Source organism: Bombus vosnesenskii, unplaced genomic scaffold (assembly GCF_011952255.1).
Source record: "Bombus vosnesenskii isolate JDL3184/JDL3185 unplaced genomic scaffold, Bvos_JDL3184-5_v1.1 scf7180000013272, whole genome shotgun sequence".
Lineage (NCBI taxonomy): Eukaryota > Metazoa > Arthropoda > Insecta > Hymenoptera > Apidae > Bombus > Bombus vosnesenskii.
The window spans coordinates 6,269,432-6,294,862 of record NW_022882930.1 but is presented as its reverse complement, the minus strand read 5'-3'; the positions used below and the strand labels follow the sequence as shown (position 1 = coordinate 6,294,862).

At 35.6% G+C, this 25,431-nt stretch overlaps 1 protein-coding gene across 6 annotated transcripts in view; it reads left to right on the top strand.

The window, feature by feature from the left end:
* LOC117231235 (axin) overlaps positions 1–23,372 on the top strand; it is a 30,358-nt gene extending 6,986 nt beyond the window's left edge. Inside the window, exons 1-8 of one of the 6 annotated variants that reach the window (XM_033489474.1) lie at positions 8,320–8,790; positions 17,610–17,765; positions 17,945–18,749; positions 19,096–19,260; positions 19,630–20,309; positions 20,425–20,735; positions 20,886–21,184; positions 21,270–23,372. In XM_033489474.1, the coding sequence (XP_033345365.1) occupies positions 17,678–17,765; positions 17,945–18,749; positions 19,096–19,260; positions 19,630–20,309; positions 20,425–20,735; positions 20,886–21,184; positions 21,270–21,396 (2,475 nt within the window). In that variant the 5' untranslated portion in view covers positions 8,320–8,790; positions 17,610–17,677 and the 3' untranslated portion in view covers positions 21,397–23,372. Of the gene's footprint in view, positions 1–8,319; positions 8,791–16,201; positions 16,295–17,609; positions 17,766–17,944; positions 18,750–19,095; positions 19,261–19,629; positions 20,310–20,424; positions 20,736–20,885; positions 21,185–21,269 lie in introns of those variants that run through there. The other 5 variants (XM_033489472.1, XM_033489475.1, XM_033489471.1 and 2 more) reach the window with 5 other exon arrangements.
* Positions 23,373–25,431: the final 2,059 nt, after the last annotated feature.

Sequence of the window (25,431 nt, the reverse complement as noted above, 5' to 3'; positions counted from 1 at the left end):
CGATTACGATCTCCCGGGAAACAGAAGGAATAAATGTTAATGATCGTGTACTACACAGGCCATGAGACTTGGTAGGGTCTGAACGAAAAAAAGATCGTGTCTCCCTGACCTTTCGTTTATTGCATCTAACAAGCTTCTTTGAACAACGACCCTTCCCTCTTCTGCAATTATCGGCAATAAAGTGAAAGCTTTTACCAGTCACTTTCAGCGCACGCAAAGGAGAGTAGTATACAAAAATAAGAGTTAAGAATAACAGAAGATGGAGGAGCCAGGGCGACGAGGAGGATGTTACCGGAGGCAAAAGCTTTGTAATGTCAAAGAACATCGATTTAAAGGTCCTTGGAAAGGGGGGACGGCTTTGATATCAAAATGAGAGAACGTAAAGTTTCCCCTGTGCTTTAACCACCGGCGAGCACGTGGTATCAAACGGCACGATCACGAACTGGTCTCCGCCCACTCTTTTCCAATCTTCGGTTCACGCTAGGGGATTCCCACAACTGTGTATGCGCCACGACAACAGAGGGTGGCTCATGCGTTGCTCCCTTTTATACAGTGTAGTTCACTTAACCCTATGACCTGAAATAACTCTTTAAATCTTGCGAATCGTAATCCTCGCAGAGGTGTCTGCCACTGCTTCATCTCGAGGAACCATTCATCCGAGTAATCCTATTCTTTCATCGTATCGCTTTTCTACCACGTGGGTTCTCTCCCTCGATGGCTCGTATCGTAAAGTAATCCAGTAGGAAAATTTGTTCAACAAAGCGATTGTTCAACGTTGATCATTTTTAGAGCAATTTTCTTTTATGATATCAAAAGATCTTTGCGCGTTTATGTGAAATTTAGGAATGTAATCTGCGAATAGGTGAAACAAATCTTTGACTATCTTTCCCTTGTGCTCGAGGAATTTGCATACGTATTCGCTGTCTGATAATATTATTTCTATGGAACGTTTCCGAATGAATTGTGATAAAGTAATGGAAGAAAATCTATACAGGGGAAAATTTTAATCATCGTCGTTTCTCAGCAATTTTAACTCTTTCAAGAGATTCTCGTATAACATTACTTCTCTTCCGAAACATTTCTAGATATTCTGTAATAGCAAATTAATAATACAATCGTTAATACTAATTAACGTTATTAACTAACTTTGAATGTTAGAATGAACGATCATATTATCCACTTTGGACACTTACGCGGTAATTTTAATTCTTTCGAGATGTTCTTCCATAACATTCTATTCCTATTTCTTGGAATATGCGTTTCTGGATGATTCTTCTGGAAGTTCTGGAAGTTCTTCATTTTCGAGTAGTTTTAATTTTCTCGGATCATTGTTTTTCTATACGATATTTCTGAATAATTTCTAAAAGTATAATTAACTAATGACGCTCGTATAAGCGAGCGTTTAAACATTACGGAGTAATTTTAATTCGTAATTAATTACATACTACGTTCCGAACTTCTTAAGAATTCAGTTTACTGCTAATTAATACTTGCGAAGGAAATACATATTATTAAACATTGTTGACAAATGAAAATGAACCGGAACCAAGAAATAGAGTTAATATCGTATAACTAATATAACTTAATTGCCAATTACTAACACTCATAAAATTCATGCAAGTTTATCTAACGATATCCAAGAGTCAACGTACACGCATTTATATTAAACGCGCGCCGTCTTTTGAAAACTTCCAGCTTCGTTATTTACTTTACTTTTTACATATTAAAACGTACCGAGAACCGTCTTCCCGGTATCCGCGGTATTTCATTAACACATTGACCGCCACGTGAATTTCATATATTTTGCTGCTGCAGCCGCGATAGAAATATACTACACGGTAACGTTTAATTTTTACGAAATATTATATTGTATTTACGCGCCTTTTTCTAACAGTATAATCTATTATCTTTCACGTTGTTGAACATTCTCGTAGAAACTTATCTCGCTGTAAACGTTCTAAGAGATTTAATAACGTGGCTCACCGATGACCACCGTACCAATCAACGTGTTAAACGTATTAAGTATTATATATAAATGGCGTGTTTTCTGTTCGTTAATTTCGAGTAGAACGGGCAGTACGATAAGCGTGTTGAAATCGCGTTCCTCATGTGCCTGGTATCAAAGTTAAACAGTCTAAAAGGCGAAATAAACGCGAAACGTGTTACGATAAGGGGGGGAGGGAGGCGGGGGGTGGGGAAAAAAGGAAAACGGTTCAGCAGGGGTGGTAGCGAGGGGATGGTAGAGAAAGAGGAGAGAAGGAAAGATAAGTGAAAGAAGATAAAGGGGCGCCGAAATGGTACCGCGTTTGATCCATCATCTCCTCCGTCTGTGTGTGCAATAATTGTCTCTATTGTCTGTAGCACTGTTCTCACTGTTTGTGGCCCCTTCCATCTCTGCTACTTCTGCTCTCATTCTTTCACCATCGCCGTTTTATCATTCAGTTTCTCGGTGTCGTCGGTTCGTTTATTTCAATTTGTGTGTCAATCTCTCGTGCGACCAAGAGGTTACTGTATACCTGGCCTGAATGTATCATCGGTGATACATCGGTGCATACGGTGTGCCATCACGGCTCAAGTACTCTAAAACAGAATATATCTACATGCAATTGTACATCTCGTGCACAAGCATAGGCGAGATATATCGCGACGAGTGAATGAGACAGGGCTTTTTAATGTAAGAAGCGAACGTCTGATTCAGTTATTCGTGATTTTCGTTAGTCTATCGGTAGCACGAGTATTGGATAACGCGCAGACTGGCTGACAGCGGAAAAAAGTAAAAGGGAAACAATGAAAACGCGTGATCGCTCCCGTTCTTTATTTTTCTGTCGCATACAATTAGAGCGCGTTTCTTTGATGCAAGACAAGCTGGAAATCCGAGATTCTTATTGCGCTTGACGAATACGTTTTTTTTAAATAGGATTCCGAATCGTTGCAAAGAAATCGTAATGATGATAGTAAATAAACGTTACTTTCTTCGTTCGACTACTCGCAACACTTCATCAATGGAACATGTTAGTTGGTGTTTTATGCGCAAGTCAAGTGTGTCAGCCTGTATCGTCTGCATCGTCAAATGTGAAATAGTTTATACGTAATTGGTTGTACGATATGTGTAAATATGAGATATCTATAAGTATCTTAAGTAACATGCGTGCCATAAAAGTACACCTAACTATTATATTCAATGTTGTATATTCATTTATTCCAATTTTATTGCGATTAAATGTACTCGAATGTTGCAGCTTATAAAATTCTCTATGACATCGTAATAATAATAGAGCGAAAAGTTCCGGTTCCTCTTAGAAACTGCCTCTTTATAGTCAAGTATCAAATTACATAAAATATAAGTGAAAAATAAGTCGGCGATAAATTACTTTGAAGCGGTAACGTCCATTTCTTCTTTGGCACGATCGAACGGCTCAAATATTCGAGTATCGATTTTATTCCAGGAAATTGAATTACACGTAAAATGATTGATAGCGCGGAGAAGGGAAAGGGACGGGGCTCCGTGGAGTGTAGTTACGCGTATACGGGCTGGCTGAGGGCGCGAAGAGGGAAGGAGAGTATGTATGTATTGTCGCGAATGAGACAGAGGGGAAGAGAAGAAAGCGAAAAAGATAAACAGAGTCCTTTAAGTCCGTGCATGCGACGGGCAAAGAGCGCAGACAATGAGGGTCAAAGGCGCCACTTCTCTTGCCACGTTTTTAGCTGGGCGATCTTCATTCTTTGAGGACTTTGTTCCACTGCTGTGGACCCACGGGAAATTCTTTTCCCCGTCCGAAGAGGCCGATCAAACAGTCATGAGCGTTACTAACTTCGAGAAAGAAGCTTCCCTGACTGGCTCGTATCGTTGTTTTATCCTCTTACCGCGATATACCGATGAGCAAACACTTTGCATAACTGTTCATATTGGTCGAATGAATAGTTCGAGCTCTTCCCTTCGACCACCCTGTTTCGCGAAATAAAATGATTTTTTGCGCACATGGATTCGATTAACCTTCTGACTTTTTGTGTATCGTACATAATTACTGGTACAGATGCCACATCATGATGGTCAGAAGGGACGTGACGCGTGGTATCGTACGAAGCAATGTGTTCGATGTTCGAAATACGTCGCGTTCAGCTATTGAATGCCTGATAATAAATTTGGATTTCAATTGGATCGTTAGAAGAAGGATAATAGATTTATCGAACAGCTTTGAACGCTTTGATGCTCTATTTGAAAACTCTGAATAGCATAGTAGATTACATCTGGTAGAGAAAGCTGGATTCAGTGAAATTAGGTTTAGGCTTCTGTTAGGTATCAAAAAGACGAGTAAAGAAGAATAATTGTTTTATGCTGTTTCTAATTTGTTTCAAATTAAAAAGTATAAGATACTGAAACAAAATATTCGCTTCTATTATTATTGAAATAAAAGAAGCATACCGTTATACTGATACTTAAATATTTTCTTCTTTGCCCGCTTGTTACGTATGAAATTTTATTATTTCTGATAAAATGTTCTCACTAATAAAATAACCCTATACATATATGAAATCATTAAAAGTGAACATTCCCTATTTTTCTCCTTACTACTTTGGGATATATAAGAATTTCACGTTTTTTAATGTACTATTTAGCAGTTAGTCGCAACGGAACCCGTCACCGATCTTTTAGGTTAATCCGATACGAAGCGTTTAAACTACGAAACACCCAATCCACAGGCAAAAGCGTAGCAAAGCTTCTAAAAGAAATAATTCTCGTGAAACGACGACGATCGTTGTTCAAAGAACCTTACACCTAAGATCCGCAACGGTCGTGAAAAAATACCGTTTAATAATTAAACAGGAAAGGAAAAGTCGCCTTTCTATCCGAAGTCGGAAATACAGTCATTGAGTAATGGCAGGGCGCTTATAAACACATCCCGAACGAAGGCGCATGCGCGTGCGCGCGCTAAATTGCAATATCAATTTTAAAGATATTCGCCCAGATTTTTCTAAGAATTGTACATATACACATACACGTGTGATGCGTATAGATGTGTATAGATGTATATACCCGTGTACATTCGACAAGAAAAGGCAATACAAGAAACTATGACCGCGAGGCTGTTGAATGACGACTCGCGCGCTGCTCGCGGCATGCTCGAGCGAATCGAATTGCGCTCTCGGCACGGTTCTATCCCTCGGGCTTGTACAACGATCCCGTTAACGAACGACGCCATTAAGGGCGCATTAACATATAATTTTCCGCGAGAAATTATAGGCGACTCGGCTGAGTTGGCTCGCACGGTGTTTATTATACACATCCAAGAGCAACAGAGTGCCCTGGCTGTGCACTGTCGATCGAAAGCACCCAGGACTGTGTGGCAAGGTGAGAGAGAAGAGAGATTTTAACTGGCGCGATGTGTTGGTGCATTCATGCGAATCCATATTGAGAGGCCAGAAACATGCATACATGTGTGTGGGATCGCGTGCGGCGGCAAGATCAAACGGAGATTCTCCTTCTCTTATACCCTCTCATCGTAATTCTCCCTCTTCTTCCCCCACCGCTACGCGCCGTCCTCTCTATCATTTTGTCTCTCTCTCTCTCTCTTTCTCTCTGTATCTTTCTTTCTCTCTCTTTCTCTTTAACGTACGTTCGTTTCTTCTCTCTCGCTTGTTCCGCCGCGCCGTATCGCTGCGTCTCACTCGCTTCGCCTTGTGCAAGTGGTACCGATGCGTTACTATATAGTTCCTCACTTTTGCTCGCAAATGGTCTTTTCGTAACCCGTCTCTCTCTTTCGCCGGCTCGGTAGACCGTTTCTCGCCGCTTTCCTTCTGTTTCTATTTTTTCTTCCCTCCTTTTTGCTTTTTTCTTTCCTCTTCTTCCCTCGCCTTGCCGATTCTTCGTCCTTTTTTCGGTTATCGTCGATGATTTTATTTCCATTAAACCGTTCGGATCGTCGGCAAACTGAAATTTGCGATTGTTTCTAATTTAAATAAATTAGAGTACCGTACAAAGTGGAATTTCGCGGGAAGATAAGAAAGTCGTGAAAGACGTTTTTATCGATGGGACGCGGCTTAATTATGATTATGACTTCGGCGTTCTGTTTTATTCGAATTATTAAATGAGAATGAAAAGATAAAAAGTAAGGGGGTTAAGAACGTTAAAGTTTTATCAATTTATCAATGATGTTAGAGAAGATTCCATTACGCGAAGAGGAAATAGAAAAATAGTTGTCGTTATGTATTGAACGTGGAACGTCACGACGAATCTGTGGTTAAAGCGGCTGGATAAGATAAATCAGTGCGTCGGCTTGTAATTTACCTGGAGGGAAGTAGTCGTTTGGCAACGACTTCAATCGAATTTCATTGAACACGAAGTTAAAGAGATCGTCTGGGTTAGACAACGGTTGACGATAAACGATTTTACTTATGCTTCTCCAACATGGTCTTTACGTGTTTAACTGAACATTTAATTTATTCAATTCTCCAACAAATATTTACAAATCATAAAATATTTCTTATATTCGTGTATTGATATATCTTATTTATATTTTTAATTCAATTAGTCTGATTTGATACATAAAAGATTTTTATTACCTTAACTTTCGATTAATTATATGATCATAGCATCGAATCAATAGTAGTAAAACTCGATAACGATAGATGGCGTCTAATTACCGATTTATATTTTTAATATGGCGCTAATTTTGTTAATGAAACAATTATTACAGTAAAGATATAACAGACTTACGATATTAAAGAGTAATTCTGTCTTTATTTAAGATCGTTTAAAGGTGCAATTTGTTGCATTATATTTATTATAACAATACAACATAGCCGGACATATGAATAATACCATCTTCTTATGCGTATAAACTTTCAAAATTACTTCTATTGGCAACAAGAACCACAAGTGTTAAGAGACGAATGTCATATTCGTACATAACCAAATACTCGAAACATTTTATTTTATAACAAACTTACGAATTCACCATCAAATTTTAACGTAATTGCTAATATCGTACCAGTAATGGTATTTCAACAATCAAACACCAACTTCTCCGACTCCGAAGCACAACCTTATTTCGCTCAGGCCTTTTTCACAGATAGAAACCTAACAATTTAGATATGCTTTGGCCTCGTCATTACAGCTAACCACTTGTTTAAATTTATGAAAATTCTCGCGTTTCCGTGCGAGTTTTAAAGTATGGATAGGTATATATAACTCAGAATTTGCCCTTATACCTGGACCCTACCACTTTTTTGTCCTACGTCCACCATGGCCGGGCCGGCTAGGGGGACAAGGAGAAGGGAGAGACTTTGTAAGAGAAAGAGAAAGAGGGCGGCAGGCAGTTGTGGCCGTAAGGGAGGTGTGGCAGAGCAAGAAGAAAAGAAGACGAAGAAGAACGATGTAAGAGCGAGGAAGAAAGCCAAGGGAGAGAGATATGTAATGCTCGCTCTCCCTTGGCTCTACGGTCACTGTGTAGTTTCAGTCTTACCGTGTACGTTGTATGGGGCACAGGTCTTCCTCGGCATCCTTTGTCGTATTCACATTCAACCGAGCCGTTCCTTCAGCCCCTGTTTTTGTGCTCGTTTCGCTGATTCGGTACGAACGAAAAGATTTCACGGAATAAAATTTTGAGTCGGCGATCGAAGAGTACACGTCTATACGATCGCTCGGACTTTTCATCGATCTATAATCTAACTTGGCGTACTTAACCGTTTGTTTTGCTGCCATTTCTCGAAACTGTAAAACTTCATATAATCTTAATAGAGTTCTTAATTCTGTGTTATGCAAAGAACACAATTTGAAAGCAGTTTATCGTATGGATTATAAAAATATCGTATCCGAGGAGGATTATGGGAGTAATATCTACGTCTGTGTAAAAAACGTTGTTCGCTTCGGACAAAGGTTTATTCGTTTAATGGCTCGTATACGTTGAAGAAAAATCGAAACAGTTAGTAATGTCAACGATGTTAACACAGGCACGATTTACGAGTCTGCTCGAAAACATAAACTCGATATTTTGCGAGAGCCATGCGTGGCACGTTTTATGGGTTTCATTCAGATGAAAATGTTTTGGAAACACAGGCACGATTCTTACGAACGATTCATCCAACGGAAGCTTTGTGATTTTTCACCGACCATACGCGGCTCAGTCTTCAATTTCTTATCGATGTTTGCGAATAGTGTTCAGTGCTGTGATTTACGTTACGTATGATAAAACTTAATCAACTTTCATAGAAATAAAGCAGATTTGGCTTAGCTCTTAGTTACACGGCAGTGGCATATTGTTTTCATGTATCGTCTTACTTACGCGGTAAAATATACAAGCATAAACAAAGCAAAGATAAGTGCGGAAACACATTAAAGCGAACTATCAAAAACACGAGTGCTTCGAGATTCGAATGTTTTTGTCTGGACGATTCCGTTCTTAAGACTTCCTATGCACAGTGTAATCATTTGAAAACTAGTTCCTGTCCGATTGCTCGAAGCGGGTGTGTGAAACTGACTTTTCTCCGTCATCCTGTCAGATGTCGTTCGCGATAAAATCGAACTTTCGAATCCGAAATTGTGCGTGACAAATTTCAGTATGATTTTTCCATGGGCACTTTATTAAGATATTGGATGCAACGTACAATTATGGACAGTTTCATTTTGGCACGGGTGATGTTTACGCGTAACACGTGAACTGTTCGAGTGACACAAACAAGTGGTTGTTTCGGATGCATACTAATTAAAATGTATAAGATACATTTCACAGAAAGTGAATACGAAAAGGATCCGTTGAAGAAAATATATCGATGTATCGTTCCGAAAACAAGGTATTATTATTTAAAATAGCTTTATAATGTTAGCAATAAAATGGCGCCAAACGACCCGCTATAAACGCGCGCACACCATTTGTACTTTGTTTACTAAGGTCCAGTTATTCAACTGATTTTATTATACTATTCAGAGACAAAGATAAAAAATGTACACCTGAATAAAAAAAGCTACATTTTTTAATTTTTCATATTAAATTTACTCTAAAATTTAATCCTGCCTTATTTTCTAAATATGCAACCGCAAGTTTTCTCTTTCTCACAATGTATTCCTACTAAATATTAGTTTCGCGAGTATTTGTGTAATCTCAACTATTAAAAAGACATCGATATAACCATTTTCATTGTTCTACTCCAAAACAGGAAATCACTTCCAAATTTTAAATAATGTACAATTTCATATACAATCCGTTTGATACAAAGAATTCCTCATTCACAACAGGGCATTTTAAGGTTAGAAAAAGGATGTTTCGTTTTGTCTTCAATTAAAACTAAAAAATTTGCCGGCTCGAAATAATCTGTCTGGTCGGAATAATCTAAAGCACATACTTAATTGTGAGGAGAGGGAGAGGGGAGGTGAATGAAGGTCAATCGGAATTGAGAAGAGAAAGGCGGGGCGACGAGGAATCTTGACACGTCAGTGAACATTCTCCTAAGTCGATGGTCGAGGGTCGGCGGTCGACGGTCGCAGCGGTCGTGACGGTCGACGACCGACGGTCGGTGTAGCTGCCGGCCGAGCGGTCCCTTAGAAGTTTCTTTGAAAGATTCGCAGCTCGCGAGGCATAATACCACTACATAAAGTCATCTGGCGATAACGGTGACACGCCTTTGACCGTTTCCGCTCGGTCTTTCACCAACAAATCCTTGTCGGTACTTCAAAAGACTTTAGAAGCCGTGTTTATGGCCTGATCGGGATCATTTCCGTTTCAACATTGATAACATTGCTTTCATTATTTAATTGATAATCCATAATCGTATACATACTCGATACTAAGATATACAATGCCTAACACTTCTGGAAAGTCATATATACATTGGACAGTATCATATGTCCTACGATCTGCTCTTGAAACGTTGACTGATTGGGATCATTGCCGTCCCAATATTGATAACAGTGCTTTCATTATTTAATTGTCAATCCATAATTGGACTAGATACTCAGTAATAAGACATACGCAGTGCCTAACACTTCTGAGAAGTCATATACACGTTGGACATTACAATGTGTCGTATCTACGATCTGCTCTTGAAACTTTGCATGATTTAAGGTTAGGTTGCATGAATGATTTTTTTCTAATCTTAGTCTTAAAGGGAGTCAATGTGCGTCGGTATGAGATAGGAATTGAAATTAATGCACCTTTCCGAGTTATTGTCGAGACATGCCTCTAGATTCTGTTGATAAAGAGATCCCGCTTCTTTACTGGATGTTGATTACTGAGCAACCCTGACGTACCGATCCTATTGACATTCGATTTCCACGTGTCCGGGGCATGAATTTCATAGATTGATAGATGGGAAAGCTTACTTGGAAATGAAATTATATACTCATATTGAATTTATTTTATGTGAATCTTTATTTTACATGAATTTTTATTTCTACTCGTTTTATGAAAGTCTCGCGGTAATTTGAGTCGCTTAAATAGCGAAAGTGGTTTAGTTTAAAGAAACGAAAGCAAAATGTCACCCGCCAAAAAACTTGCAAATAAGCATAAAACTCGCGAATCTCTTTGCGTGTTTCCTGAACATGATTGATTCTTAATCTTGTTCGAGACACGTTACATGATTTCTGAAACGCGTTAGTACTTCTAACGGACGTTTTATTTAGTCGTAATGACGAGCTCCCAAATTAATTTCTGGTTTCCCTTAGCTCGTGGAGGCAAAAAGCTAACGAATCAACGTGAGGGTCTAGAGTGGCAACGTAGGCACTCCGCTCAACGTACTCTACCTCACTTGTTATCTATAACAAAAATTTTGCTAATGATTTTTGAAAGTAAAAATTTCAAGCTGCATTTCACGTTCCTTTGTCTTTTTTTCACTTTTGATCACAATTCTTCGGTATTAAGTGCTATCCATAGAACTAACTGGATTTTTATTGTCAATTGTAATTAGTGTTATAGATATTAGAAGTTAAAAGTCAAAATTTTTGAATTACACAATCCTTTGGTCAGCTTAATTTAATAAATTAATCTTTTAGCAATTTTGCCAATATAAGCATTAATTATATTACATTTTAATTTTAATTGTACATATTTTGTACTCTAATAATACTAGTATGATGGAAAAAAAGAAAAAGTAGAACATAATTCGTAGAGCATCAGATATCATCGTACATTTTCTCACAGTCGAGTAAAATATATCAACCTTTCCCGATACGTTTTTAATTCATTCTATTTTTCGAATTCTCTCTTTTCCGAAATGTTTTCATAAAATTTCATCGGAATGGTGGGAGAAATCTGTTCGCGGCCGTGTTAACGAAAGTTTTGTAACTGCTGCATGGAAAGAACGAAGGTCGACCGGAGGAAGGACGAACGAAAATGTCGAGAAAGATAAAAAATTCGAATTATACTCTGTAAAGCCATGTGGAAATTTAAATGGTGGTCGTAAGAAAAGCATAGAGTCGTCTGAGACAGAGTTCCTCGGTTGAGCGCGTAAAAGAGATTTTTACCCGAGGTCGAAGCACATAGCTAGAGAAACCCGAAGGTGAAAGAAGGAGGAAGAAGGTGACGCATGAGGAGGATGACTGGGTGGGTTGGTAGAAAACTTACAGGTACCGAGAAGGAACGAGAGAGAGCCTGAAAGGGTTAGCTGAATGGGCGCCGTGTGTGCTTTTCTCGTTTGAGGAGCTTCGGATTGCCCAGTGCCGTACTCAGATTTCTTTGCGCTTCTGCTTTTCCAACCAATCATTTCAATTTGCCGGTATCTTATTAAACTCTGCTAATATCTTTCAAAAGCCAGTCCCTTTTAAACGCGACAGATCTTTTTTCTCGAGAAATGATCGAATGCATGAAATACTACATCTTTAGTATTGCGTTGGTACCAACGTTACCGACGGAGCGACGAAAAGTCGCGGAAGGCATCGCGAGGTACCAAGGAGGACCAGAGAAAATTCGTGGAATTTCGGTGCACGAACCTTGCAACGAAATCAAAGGTGACGGGACGGCAGGCAAGAAAAAGAAGCGTGGCTGAGGAGGAAAATGAAACAAAGAAAGAAGAGAAACGAGGAAAGAAGAGACGAGAAATGTCGCTCATCGTCTCTTCTCCCTTTCCCCCTCTCCATTCGTTCTTTCCTTCCTGCTGTACTCTGTTTTTCGGATAATTCCAAGTAGCGAGCCGCGCGATTGCCGACATAGCAATCTAAGACGTGAAAAAGAAGAGAAGTAAGAGAAGGGCAGAGAAGAGAGGCGGATAAAAAGAAAGAGACGATGAAGAAACGGTGGAGAGGCAGAAAGAAACCGAGAGTGAGTAAGTAAGTAAAGTAAGAGGGTAAAATAAAAGAGGAATCGGAGAGTCCTTTGGACGCGTATAGGGGGGAAGGGTCAAATAAGGTGGACCGCTGTCGGAGTCGAAGCGGGAGGCCGCTCAAAGTGGACAGAAAGAACGAAAGAGAAGACAAAAGAGAAAAGAAAACGGAAGAGTGAACGAGCAAACGTGTACCGGACAAGGATGAAGAGGTTAGGAAGAAAGAAAGAGGCACGAACGGGACGGCCGCAGGTAAAGGCAGAGGGAAGACGAGGAAAGCGATGAAGGAGAGAAAAAGGCAAAAAGGGAGACGGAAGACACAGACCTCGCCGGCTGGTGGCTGGCGGCTGGCGGCACCGCTTGATGTACGTCGGGTCCGTAATTACAGGTTTTCGGAACGCCTCGCTCGGCGAGCCACGCTCTTTGAGAGCTAGGGCCCTTCCCTCGCCTCGTCATCTAACCGGTGACTTCGAAATACTTGTCATTTCTTCGATCTCTTTTTCGCCGTGAGAGATAAATATTACCGTCTTTAGAAAATATTAACGCATTCCAAAGAATGTTATGGGATACTATTTATTTCTCTTTTATTTTTGATTCGCTTTTACGATTCATATTTAATAATATGTTCAATGTATATATCCAATGAGAATTTTGCAATGCTTTTTAAATTGCGTTCAGTAGCAAATTGTCATTTGACATAATTTTGAAGCATAAAATTTAAGTGTAAAGATGATGAGGTATAATGATTGGTTACTTTACCTGCAGTGGAAGAAGGATAATTTTGACCACCCGGTATATAAAAGTTGGATAAAAGTTTGAAGCGTATACGCGCCACGGTAAACTGCGTAAAAAGACTGTGCAATGCAATGTATTCGAATTCGATATGCGCGTGTTTAATTTTGATCACCGATAGCTTGAAAAATTGATAATTAATAGTAATATGGAAACTCGCTGGACTTTATTTATCATCGTATTTTGTAGATTCAACTACAATTTTTTGTAAACAGAATCAGCTGTTATTTGCAATTGCAATTTGACACGATATGTCTTGATAGTATAATGTAATATCGGTATTAATAACAGAATAGTCACTGTAAAATAACATATATATTGTATTACAACATGTAACTAACATAATAAATAAATTTTGTTTTATTCAGAGAAATGATACTCACGATTTATATGAAAGTTGCGTAAAAGAAGAAGTATGAAGCGTGTGGAATGAGATCATTGAAATACCGTTGCAAAAATCACGGTATTGTGGGTTTCAATATTTCAGCATTCTCAAGAAAACCGAGAAATATTTTCGGACGAATAAGATGCAATGCGAGTGGGAAACAGGATTTAAATTCCATACGGTTGATACATCTTTGTACGCTCGAGAAAATTTCAATATCTTCGGAATACTTTCTTCTATAGATCCATAGCGTTTTGTTCGTCGATATCAAACCGTTTGGTATGCGGGGTAACACCGATCCTAGCATTTACCGACCAAGCGAAAAGAGTATGTAGCGTGTCATTCGGAGATGAATCTTGTTCCTATCGTGTCCAGATGGCTTTTGTACATTCTCCGGGTCGACGACTTTCACCTATAGGGAATTCGATTCAACTATACATATACAATAAACATGCAAATTTTAATTAAACATATTTATGTAATAAATTTGTTCCAAACAATTATTGCTACTTTCAAAAAATAAGAATTATCTTAAAGTAAATTTTTATTAAAAAGTTGTATTTTCAAAAAAAAGTATAAACAAAAAATATACATATTTTATAATTATATGTAAGTACTTTGGATATTTCAGTTGTACAATTGAAACAATGATATATAATTAAACATTAGTATGATTTTGATGAATAAAAGATAATGAAAGAGGAGAAAAGTGAATACTTCAAGTGCTAAAATCCTCATATCTATTCAAACATTGAAACAATAGTCTCGATACTCGAAAGGTATTGAAAAGCCGAAGGGAGAAAGATTTAGCCTCTATTTGAAATTAAAGTTCAGCGAACCTTTTCACCGCGCCTAAAAATCTTCGACGTTATAGGCAACAGCCCTAATAGTTCTTCATGCACGCGACGCATTTCTTTCGACATATAATTATATCTCACGGTGCTGCGCTTCGAATAATTATAACGACGGACATCATTAAGCAAGTAGAAAATGAAGAAGATATTAGGGAAGTATATATAAGGCATAGGCTGGAATGATTATTCTCACACTTTGGTCATTATTAAAATTGAAGATTTTAATGAAGTATCCTACATTGAATGGTGAATCACCCTTGAATTTATATTTCAAATGTTCGTGTAGTGATTAACGAAGAAGTACTTCTCTTTAAAAGATCGGAAAAGTTCCAAGTTCACCTTACCAGAGTTTGTCACATTGACAATGATGAAGTCTCACTTTAAATTTATCATTTTTAAAGTTGTACGATTATATCTTTAACGAGAAAATTGAGTTTTCAAGGGTTTTTCTATGTTTTTACTTTGATTATAAAACAAAATTATTCTTTCCTCTTTTTAACAATTTAATTCACTTTTACTTCACTATAATTGTTTTATTACAATTTTATGAATATGTCACAAAGTAGAAGATATGTGAAAAACATCGTTAATTATTGAAGTTAAAAATTACTAGTTTCGTAGAAATCTGATTTGTCGATAATTGTATGTGTACATAAGTATTAGCCCTAAATCGATATTCTTTTGAAAATACGGTCACACGTGATTTTGAAAAGATCTAATAGAAATTTTAATTAAAAAATCAGTCAATCAGTATTTTTATTGATTGATTATCTTTTTAATATCCGTAATATTTTGGAAGTAAAAAATTGTTTTATTTTGTATAAAGTATATTTTAAATATCTAAATAGAATTAAAAGCAATTTACTTCATAGTTTTATTAAAAATTGAAATGATTTATATCACATCAACTTAGTACTATCTATCTACTAGTCACATCTACTACTATAAAATAAAAAAACAAAAGGTCGTTAATAAAGTAACGGTTTTTTAGTCGACCCTGTGGTTGCTGTTACAGGTGGTTGAAAGAAATATCCTATCTTCCTTTTTTGTGCAGTGTTGAGTTAACTTATTGTGTTTTAGACATTGCTTTTATTTATTTGATAATGCAATTTTTTTGTAACATTTTTGGGCTGTTATTATAAATTAACTCAGCAAGGTGCTGGATTTTTCTAGTATAAACTAATATAAACACTAAATTAGTTCTCAATAAGTAACATATAAAAATCAACGGTACTTGTAATTTATATTATGATTTTTTATTTCTTTTATATTTAAAAAATTATTAATTATTAATTACATAATTGGAAATGTTCTATAGAACAATAATGAGATAAATATGCATTACAACATACTATCTCTAGTTATTTTAATTTCTATTTCTTTCTTTTTTTTTCTTTTTTTAATTTTTGTAAAGCCAACGTATGATATTTAAATGTGCAGTGTGAGTTTATAAATAAGCAAATATTTTTTACAAACTTTTATGATCTAATATAAGAGGCAATATAATATATAATATAATATAAGAAATAACATACTATTTGGAAAGCATAAAAGTTTGATATATTATTTCTGCATATAACAATTAATCATATTTACTTGTTGAAGGAAATAATAGTTCAAAAATGTACACATTTATATCTGCTTAAAAGAATATAAGTTTTCCAGCTAGAACTAATATCATTTTCTAATATTAGTATTACCTATCTAGTAGGATTACTTATATTTTTGTTCAGAATAGAAATATCAGAACCGTGCGGTTTCCAATCTGACAAGATCAGACATTGTATCCCTACTCCACCCTTCCTGACTGTGGCGTCAGTCCTGGTCAGGACGCAGCCTTAGCTCAGTTTGCCTAGAGACGCGTCAACAGTGGTATCGCATGTTCATTCTGTTCTATAACAAAAAGGAGTTAGAAGGCACTTGTGTCTAGGTCAATATAATTCTACAGATCATAATAGATTTTATAAGGCTATAGGATTTCCAAGGTCAATTCCAAAAAAGTGTGAGCAAAATGGTATGTACATTTCTTTTCATCCCTTAACACAGGTAAATGTGCACTGAAGTGAGATGATTCATTATGACAGCTTTTCATTTCATATTTTCCCATTTACCCAGGTAGAGATCAAGATCCTATCGTTGCGTGTAGAGTTTTTGTGTATCATAGATTTATTTACGTGCACTATGTGTATTCCTATATTATATATTTCATACTTTTAATTAGCTAAATGTATAATGTATTCTCATTTAAGTTTTAGTCAATTGATATAGAAAATTATGATAAACATTTATTCATATTTCACAACTTTGAGAACTAAAAAGAGAGAAGTTGTGCATGATTTAGATATAAATATAAAAGTTCAGAGTTATTAAGTTGGAATTGCTACTTTTATAAATATCATAAAGTTTTATATATAAGTGTTTAAAAGAGATAATTTTATGTACTATTTATTATACCATTGTAGTTATTAGCTTAAATTTTTAAAAATTATCAGTTTTAATAATTTGAATTATTAGTTAGTAATATCTTTCTTGCTCTTCATATAAATACAAGCATAATATAGATGTGGTTGTAATGGGAGACTTATGAAATCATATTTCTATAGCTCATCATAACAAAAGCCAGAACCTTAGGAATATAATAGTCTTTTCTTTGTATAGGATACCTTATTCTATAGAGCTATTAATATCTATCCACCCTGTCAAAATAAAATTCTGCTCTAATGTGAGTTTTATTTTGAAAAGTGAGTTGGATTTGGGATTGACTATAGTGTTCAATGGATTGCGTTATAATTTTTGTCGATCAATACCACACAAATGTTCTGCGCGGACCAATAGGGATATATAGAGAGGTATCTCTCAATGCGCAGACTGCCAAGAGCTACCCTACGGTTTTTCTGTCAGGCTCCGCCCTTAGAGTTCTTCGGGATAGGAAAACCATCCTTAGGTGCTTAATTGGTATATGACTCACCACAGGGCTCGATCGATCCATCCAGCATCCCTAGCTTGGGGCTTTTGTTCAAGTATTCTGAATCCAGAATATACTTTCCTCAATGTATATTACTATACATCCAAATGTACAATATTTTATGTAAACCAAAATCTGATATAGCAGACAAAATACAGAAATTTATACTAATTATATTAATATAAAATAGATATATTGAAACACTTGTTGAATCAATAATTTCTAAATAACTTCTTTCTCATGAGATACAAATATATTTGAAAATGTTAGTTTTATAAAACATTTTTATAAACATGTTAACAAACATATGTCTAAGATTATTATTTGTTGAGAAAAATATAAAAGATTATTATTTTTGTTCTAGGTTTGGTTTAACCATGTCTACTAAGAGGCGTCGTGGGCCTAAATTAAATATAGAGCGTAAAATAATACATGAAGGCCATAATAGATAGGATGAGTGGATCTCGACAGAACGAAGCACGTTGCTTCAATGAAAACTCTCCACGGCCACCAGTGCCTGGTAAGATGTTATACATATTATTTGTCAATTGTTAAATCTGGAGTTTCATATTGTACCAATAAAATAAACAGAAATTATAAAAAGTTAATACAAATATTTTATATTGTTTTGTTGTACCTGACATTTCAAAAATATTATGTGATATTTTATAAGTTATTAATTTCTTATGTACATTTTAGGAGAGGAAACAGGAAACTACATCAGCAGGGTCCGTCCACAGAGTCCAACTCTGACCCCTAGGCGTTCTTCTCTTACAACACCAACAGCTGCAGGTTGCGATGCTTCGGCACCTTTGGGATTTGAACCGGAAGGTTGCTGTAGTACGACAACTATGGAAAGTGATTCGCCACCTGCTTGCTTGCGGTGGGCCAGGAACCTGCATTCTTTGCTGCAGGATCCAGTGGGCTTGGAATTGTTCAGAAAATATCTGGATCAAGAAGGCAGACCTCATGCAAATCCTCTTAATTTCTGGTTCGCCTGTGAGGGCCTCAAGGAACAAGATGATCCTGAAAGGATAAATCAATTGGTTAAACTTATCTACAGAAAGTTCTTCCTCAAGTCGCAGTTAGCTATACCTGAAGATGTACGAAAGGAGGCTAATCGTCGGGTTAAAGAAGGGCGGGTGGACGAAAAAGTATTTGATGCTGTACAGTTGGAAGTTGAGCGTCTCATTAATGAGACTACATATCCAAACTTTCTTCGATCCGATATGTATCTTCAATACGTTCAATCCTGCCAAAACCCGGATTCTGGTGGATGTCCTAGTTCAGGATCCAGTCGAGAGATGTCTGTTTCTTGTGGGCCAAGTTTATTGCCCACTGTCCACGAAGACAGTGAATTTGTTAGTTCCATACATAGCTCACATTCAGCTAGTGAAACGCCTGGGGAATTGAGGGGTGAGCTGAGATTGACCAAAGATATGCTTATGGCTACTCAACAAACTAGGGCGATGGATCTTCGGCCGAAGCCAGAAGCGTATGCTGGGTAATTTATATGACTAAAATTTGTTTATTTAGAACATTTATTAATTAATAGTATGCTTAAAGTTAGATTTGCATTAAACGCTTTATTTAGCTGTTTTTTTCTTGAGCTTGTTTGTGTGGATTTCTGTGATGTTTTGTAATGTATAATATTTTATATACACAGCATTTCTGAAGTATAAAAAGTAACTAAAAATATCACATATTATAAAAAAGCATAGTGTACTATATGAACATTATAATTCTTTTCTTATTATATATATTAAAATTTGTGATATTTTTGCCAAAACAATTTTCAATCTGTTGTTTGTTTTTTTTATTTTGGTTTGATGTTTGCGTGGCGCTCATAGCATTTATTTACAACATGGGACTAGTCCATATCATATGCTCGCACTCAGACTGCACGCTCAATATTCCTCATACAACCCAGTATCCAGACAGGATTCAGAACTTCAAAGCTTGAGCAGTGATGCACGAACTGAATCAGACAATATGTCTCTCACCGATTCATCAGTGTACGTTTTTTTTTTGTTTTATCTAATATATGTATCTAAATCTAATTATCTAAATCTATTTATTATAAAAATTATAATTTTTCGTGTAAATAAATTCCGTAAATATTTCAAGATTTCAACAAATAATGCTCGATCCTACTTAATGATCTTTTTGTGTATGAATTTTTGTTATTTTATTTTAAGATGATAATTCAATGCGTTGATATTGAGTTTTACAATATTTCTATACAATACAGGAATAAAAATAACATTGCTTGAATTGTTACCTTTTCTCCTTAGAATGAAAACGAATATGAAAACATACTTATACCTCATCACTTTTTAATAATTATCAAAGTTTGTTATTACTTTAACATTTTTCCTTTGCAGTGATGGAGCGTCAATGAGTAAACAACGAAGTAAAAAGCAGTATATAAGACAATCTAGAGCTATTAAAGATTCAGCTAGTTTAAATCGTGATCCGCTGGCTCATCATACTATCATCCCTCGTACACAGCGAGTACCACGTGATCTAATGCGTCCTCTGAAACCGGAAAAATTTGCTCAAGTGCTTATTGAAAAGTTGGAGAACGTTAAACGCGAACGAGAATCTCAGGAAAAATTTGATAGGCATTTGCAGGAGAGCGATACTATTAATAAGGATGCATCATTGGAGATGTCAAGTGGAGCACCGAAAGCACTAGCTGATGCATTGAGAGAAAAGTTAATGATAGAAGAGGATAATGATCAAGCGATTTTGGACCAACACGTCTCACGAGTTTGGTCGGATCTAACGCCTTCTCGATCTCCTGGACTCTCATCCCCAAGACTGCATTCGCCTGAAAGAAGACGTTCTACGCACAATTATCCACGGCCGTACAAACAGAGAAAAGAAAAGGACGTGTTCTCTACGTTTTCAGCAGATAGTGGTAATATTCACGATTTTCAAGAAGGCAGCGATCTTGTCGGAGCTGGCTCCATGAGTTCACTAGGATCTCACTTGCCTAAATCTAAATCCGTGCCATCAGATTACGCCGATTCCCTCCATAAACAAGACCTATATCTTCAAGGTATATTTTAGAATGGATATAAAAATACCGTTAATAATATACTAATTCAAAATGTACAAATTTATGTATATATATTTGTTATACAATATTATATTACTACTACATATTTTTATAGGTCATGATCAAAGATTCCGAAGGTCAGACATGACTAGAAGATCAGCTACAAAGAAGTCTATGACGGAATTAACTGACAGTGGTGTTAGTGTTGTAAGTGACGTGCCACCATCTACAATTAGCAAAGATATTCGTCTTTTATCGTGGCTTAAAGAAACTGACAAGAAAGCGGATATCAAACATAGCCGCCATGGGAAGAAGTATGGTTCTCGCAGTGGCTCTTTGGAAAGGACAAACAGGGAAACATGGGGTGTTCCTGCTCAGCCTTTTGTTGCAGATCCAGGAATGCCACCTTTACCACAACCTCATACAGTAAGTACTTTCGTCTAATTCTGTGTTACTTGCTTTTGATGATTACTTACATATAAATCAATATATAATACAACAATATCTTAAATACTTTAAATTAATAGTGTCTCTCTATTTATCGAAACTCTAGATGTGTATTCTGTTTTTATACAGGCAACCCAGCTAGAAGAAGCAAGAAGAAGATTAATAGAGGAAGATAGAGCACGCTCGAGTTGTAAACAACGTCATTCTAATATTTCTAAACAATCGTCGTACGAGCCTACAATGCAAAGTCAATCTTATGTCCAATCAAACCAATCAACGTTAAAGAAGACGAAGCAAGATATTGGAGATTTTACCACCGTTGTGTTCAGTTTCTGTGACGAACAGTTTCCTTATAGGACTAAAATTCCTGGTCATAATGTCACTTTAAAACAATTTAAAGAATACCTTCCTAAGAAAGGCAGCTATCGGTAAGTAAAGTAACACTATTTATAAAATTTCTGAGATATTTTACATCTTTGAGCATGATGATATCTTCTTTCTTTTTTCTTCTAGATATTTCTTTAAAACCGAGTGTGAGGACTTGGATACGAAGGTTATTCAAGAAGAAATAACTGACGATTCTGAAGTCCTACCGTTATGGGAGGGTAAAGTTATGGCGCAAGTCAAGGCGCTCGAGTGATAGACTGAAACAAGGATTATTCTGAATAAAAGAACGTGCTAACTTCGAACAAGTGCCGCAACTAATTTTATTTAAGAGGACCAGCATTCTATAAGAAGAAAACCACAATAAGGCGATATTCGGTGTTAGTTTATTGAAGTTGCTAAAGCGGTTTCTTCCGCTTAAGTTAACCGAGCAAGTGCTTTTAATCGATAAAACAAAAAACCTGTTAAACCAGCAAAACCGTTATATGTTTATTAAGTAAAAGAAAAAAAAGAAAAACAAAACGTCTTTAGATAAATATACATAAATTTTATTGAACATTTATCCTTAATTATAGTATTTCTTACAGGATTTGCATTTTTTTCGGTACTTTATTTTTAATTTTAACAAAAATCATTTCTCTAACGTTCAGCAATATTTTATATATACTTGTTTCTTTCTTCCCGTTGTGTACTTGACAACGGAAGCTATACACATGATGTCGTCCGATTGTAAATAATTTCGGTTCGTCCGATGTAAGATTTTGATAAATAGGCGTTTCCTTTTATAGAAAAGGTTTTGCTGAAAATAATCAAAAAGAAATCAACTAAAAGAAAAAGTAAGTGATTGCAGTTTGACCACGTCTAATGAAATTGGACGAATTGCAATAAAAAAAAATTACGATTACATGAAATTTTCACGAAGGCAACATTCTCATTTCAAGTAACAGAGGTTTCAGAGAAACGGATTACTCTATCGTGATTGCAATTTGGTTATCTCCAATCGTTTTGGACAAGCTGCAGTAACACCAGAAACACCCTGTATATTGATTGAATAATTTCTTCCTCTTAAAGACTTCCCATAGTTTTCCGAACGACTGTACAAAGGCCCGCGTAGTTTCGCCTTAGTAAGGTCTGTATAGACCCTAGATTTACATAGGAAAGAACATTATTACAAATTAGTTTTTAAGGAGATATATTACGTGCATTATAAATACACACGCTCTGTTTAATATACGTAATATATCGCGCATTCGAAGATACCGCGAAAAAAAAATATTAAAGATACAGATCATGTTTTGTCGTACCACCATTATCACCCATTTGACATTGTAAAATAAGCTCCTGCATAAACGTAACACGCATACTGGGAAATAGACGCGCAACACGCAATTGGCATCGGGGAAACAAAATACTTTGGTGGAAAAGGATTAATTAGTATCTAGACCGTAACGATGTTTTATCAGGTGCGAAAAATTGTGCCTTTTTAGTGCAGTAAGGACGAAGTAAGCCTAAGGAAAAAAAAGGTTAAGAGATACTTATTAAATTGGAGACCAGCGGGTCTAATATCGAGAGGATAAATTTGATACATCGAGCGTTTTGTATATATTTTTTTTCAAACTTCATCGTAGTCTTTGCAAGCTTAATCATTAGTAATCGTTATAACGCTAAAGAATATTATCAGCATCGTTACTTTCTGAACGTTTGCTTTTCAACATCGAACGTACATATTTCGTCGATAAATACGTATTTACTTTACGTATTAATCACTCTTACTTTTTTGTTTTTGTTTCTCTCTATCTGCCTTTAAATGATTCTGTTAGAAAATGAATTAGAACAAATACAAAAAAAAAGAGGAAAAACCAGAGAGAGAAAAAATAAAAAAATCGAACGTGTGATTAAATCTTCTCGAATGGCCTTCGCATACTGGTTCGATTTCTTAATAGTCGTAGGCGCTCGCTTCCTAAAACAACTGATTTTAAAATTTTTGACAAAACGAAGACGCAAAGAAAGAAAGAACAAAAATGTAGTATCTACTTTGAAAATAAAAATCGATGACGCCGAGACTGGAGGCGATGCACCGTGGCTGATAACAATTTATTGTATGTAATTGATTATCTTTAATTAATACTACGAATGATAAAGTGTTCCTGTACCTAATTAATTAATAATGATTATTATTGTATATCAAAAGTATTGAGAATAATAATGCCATTTTCACTGGATTATATGAGATCTATCGCATTCTATTATTTTAGAGATTTCCTTATCTGTATCAGGGAATTTTGTATCAAGTCGTGAAATTTAATTACAGATAGTAAGTAAGTTATTAACAGGGGTTTCATGTATCTGTTTAAAGAAAAGAAAAGAACAAAAGCATAGATTATATGAAAAGTAATAATTGACCAGATCTTATCCCCTTATTTTGCCTTTTTTGTTATATTATTTTTAGCAATATGTAATCCATTTGTGGTCACAGGTTGGCTGATATTTTTAATCCATTTCTCTACATTTTTTATATATTTTTAATACAATTATTCAAACGTGTAAATATTTCTCTATTTTCACAAAGAAAATAAGAAAGATGGATTAAATTAATGGATTAGTTTAGCATTTCTTTAGTATATATTTATGAACTTTTACCTTATTTATATTTAGAATTCAATTTCTTAATCAATAAGTATTATTTATTTTTAAGACAAAAATCACGGTACACGATGTTAAAAAACCTTCAATCCAAAATAAAACCACCTATTTTTTAAGCAGGATTAAGTGCTTTACTGATTTTAATAATGTCGAGCGTCAGTCAACTGAGAGTATGCTTTACATAAAAAGGCAGAAAGTGTCTTTGACCGACAACGGAATCAAAATCTTTATTTTTAAATTTAAGTTGAGATGTCTATTTTTAAATTCAATGAAACTATTTTTTGACCACTGACGGATAAATCGTGGTGTATGTTGAGCAACAGTCTACTTCCGAGTTTTAGTATTCGCCGCTCAGCTATTATAACGTGTTACACGTCGGTTGTATCACGATGGAAATTGTATCATGAATACAAACAGCGTTATATGGAAGTATGTACTTATATCTTTATAATATTATTTAAACTTTCTTCCATTATTTTATTTATTTTATATATTCAATTTTCAACACTTCTTTCACATTTTTTGAACTGTTACAATCAAAAATGTCAACAATTTCTCCATCGTCTTTCTTATGTATATTTTTTGCGTTTAAATAATATACAATTGAAATTTAATAATGAGAATCTATTATTTACAATTTTTTATATTTTTTTTCACATAAAAATGTCCGAAGAAAAGTGTTTTTTCTTTCTTTACTTATTCATACTTTTTACTCGAGCGAATGCAAGTATTATCTCTTTATCTATTGGCTGAGAAACTTTGCATACAGTATTAACCGCCTTTTAATCCCTATTCTGGTATTCTATGGAAATAGTAACATAACTTGTAGCAGCTTCAAGCTCTTTCCATCTTTCTTCAAATTTTATGTAAATATGTAAATAGGATTGTGGATTTGTAGGACACGTAACCTTGCCGGTTTCAGACCTCTATGTCAGGCGCTTACTTAAGTGGATTTATCAGTGTTATAAAATAATGATAATAACGCATATTTGCGTCTTCGAAAGTGACAGTTATTATGTAACGCTTTTATCACGTGTGTATATTCGTGTTTTCTTAATTAAGCAAATCATTTTACGAACATCTAGCAAATAATAGAAAAAAATATACATTTTCTGAGACACTTAATAAATTATTCTGCTACATCCGTCGTACATTTTCTACGCTTATTAAAAATTTTGATGTTCGACTTGAGAAATGAAATAACCTTTAAATAAATCCTTTTTTAAAAATGATTATTCATTGAAAAGCAATCCGTTTCTTAATGATTTTTCACACGAGAAATAAATTATATTTTTATAATATTCCATGGACAAACGTAATTATCGGTGGGTAGCTACATCGTAAATCTAAAGAATGACGAGAAACGAGGCGCGTCATGTAGAATGATTTTTCGAAACTGCGTAAGCCTTGAATCAACACGAAACATACCTTTGTCTATACCACATTCATCTATCGTAATTTTTATGCAAAGAAATTCTACATACTTGGAGATCATTGAAGAAGATAGTTGAAAATTGACGAAGAAGACGTGTTGCGTTATCGACCTCAAATTTTCAAAATATTTTTTCTAGATAACATTCCTCGCGTTGAGTAACCGATTGTTTAGAAACTGCTAATAACGCCATAAAGAATAGAACAGAAAAATAAT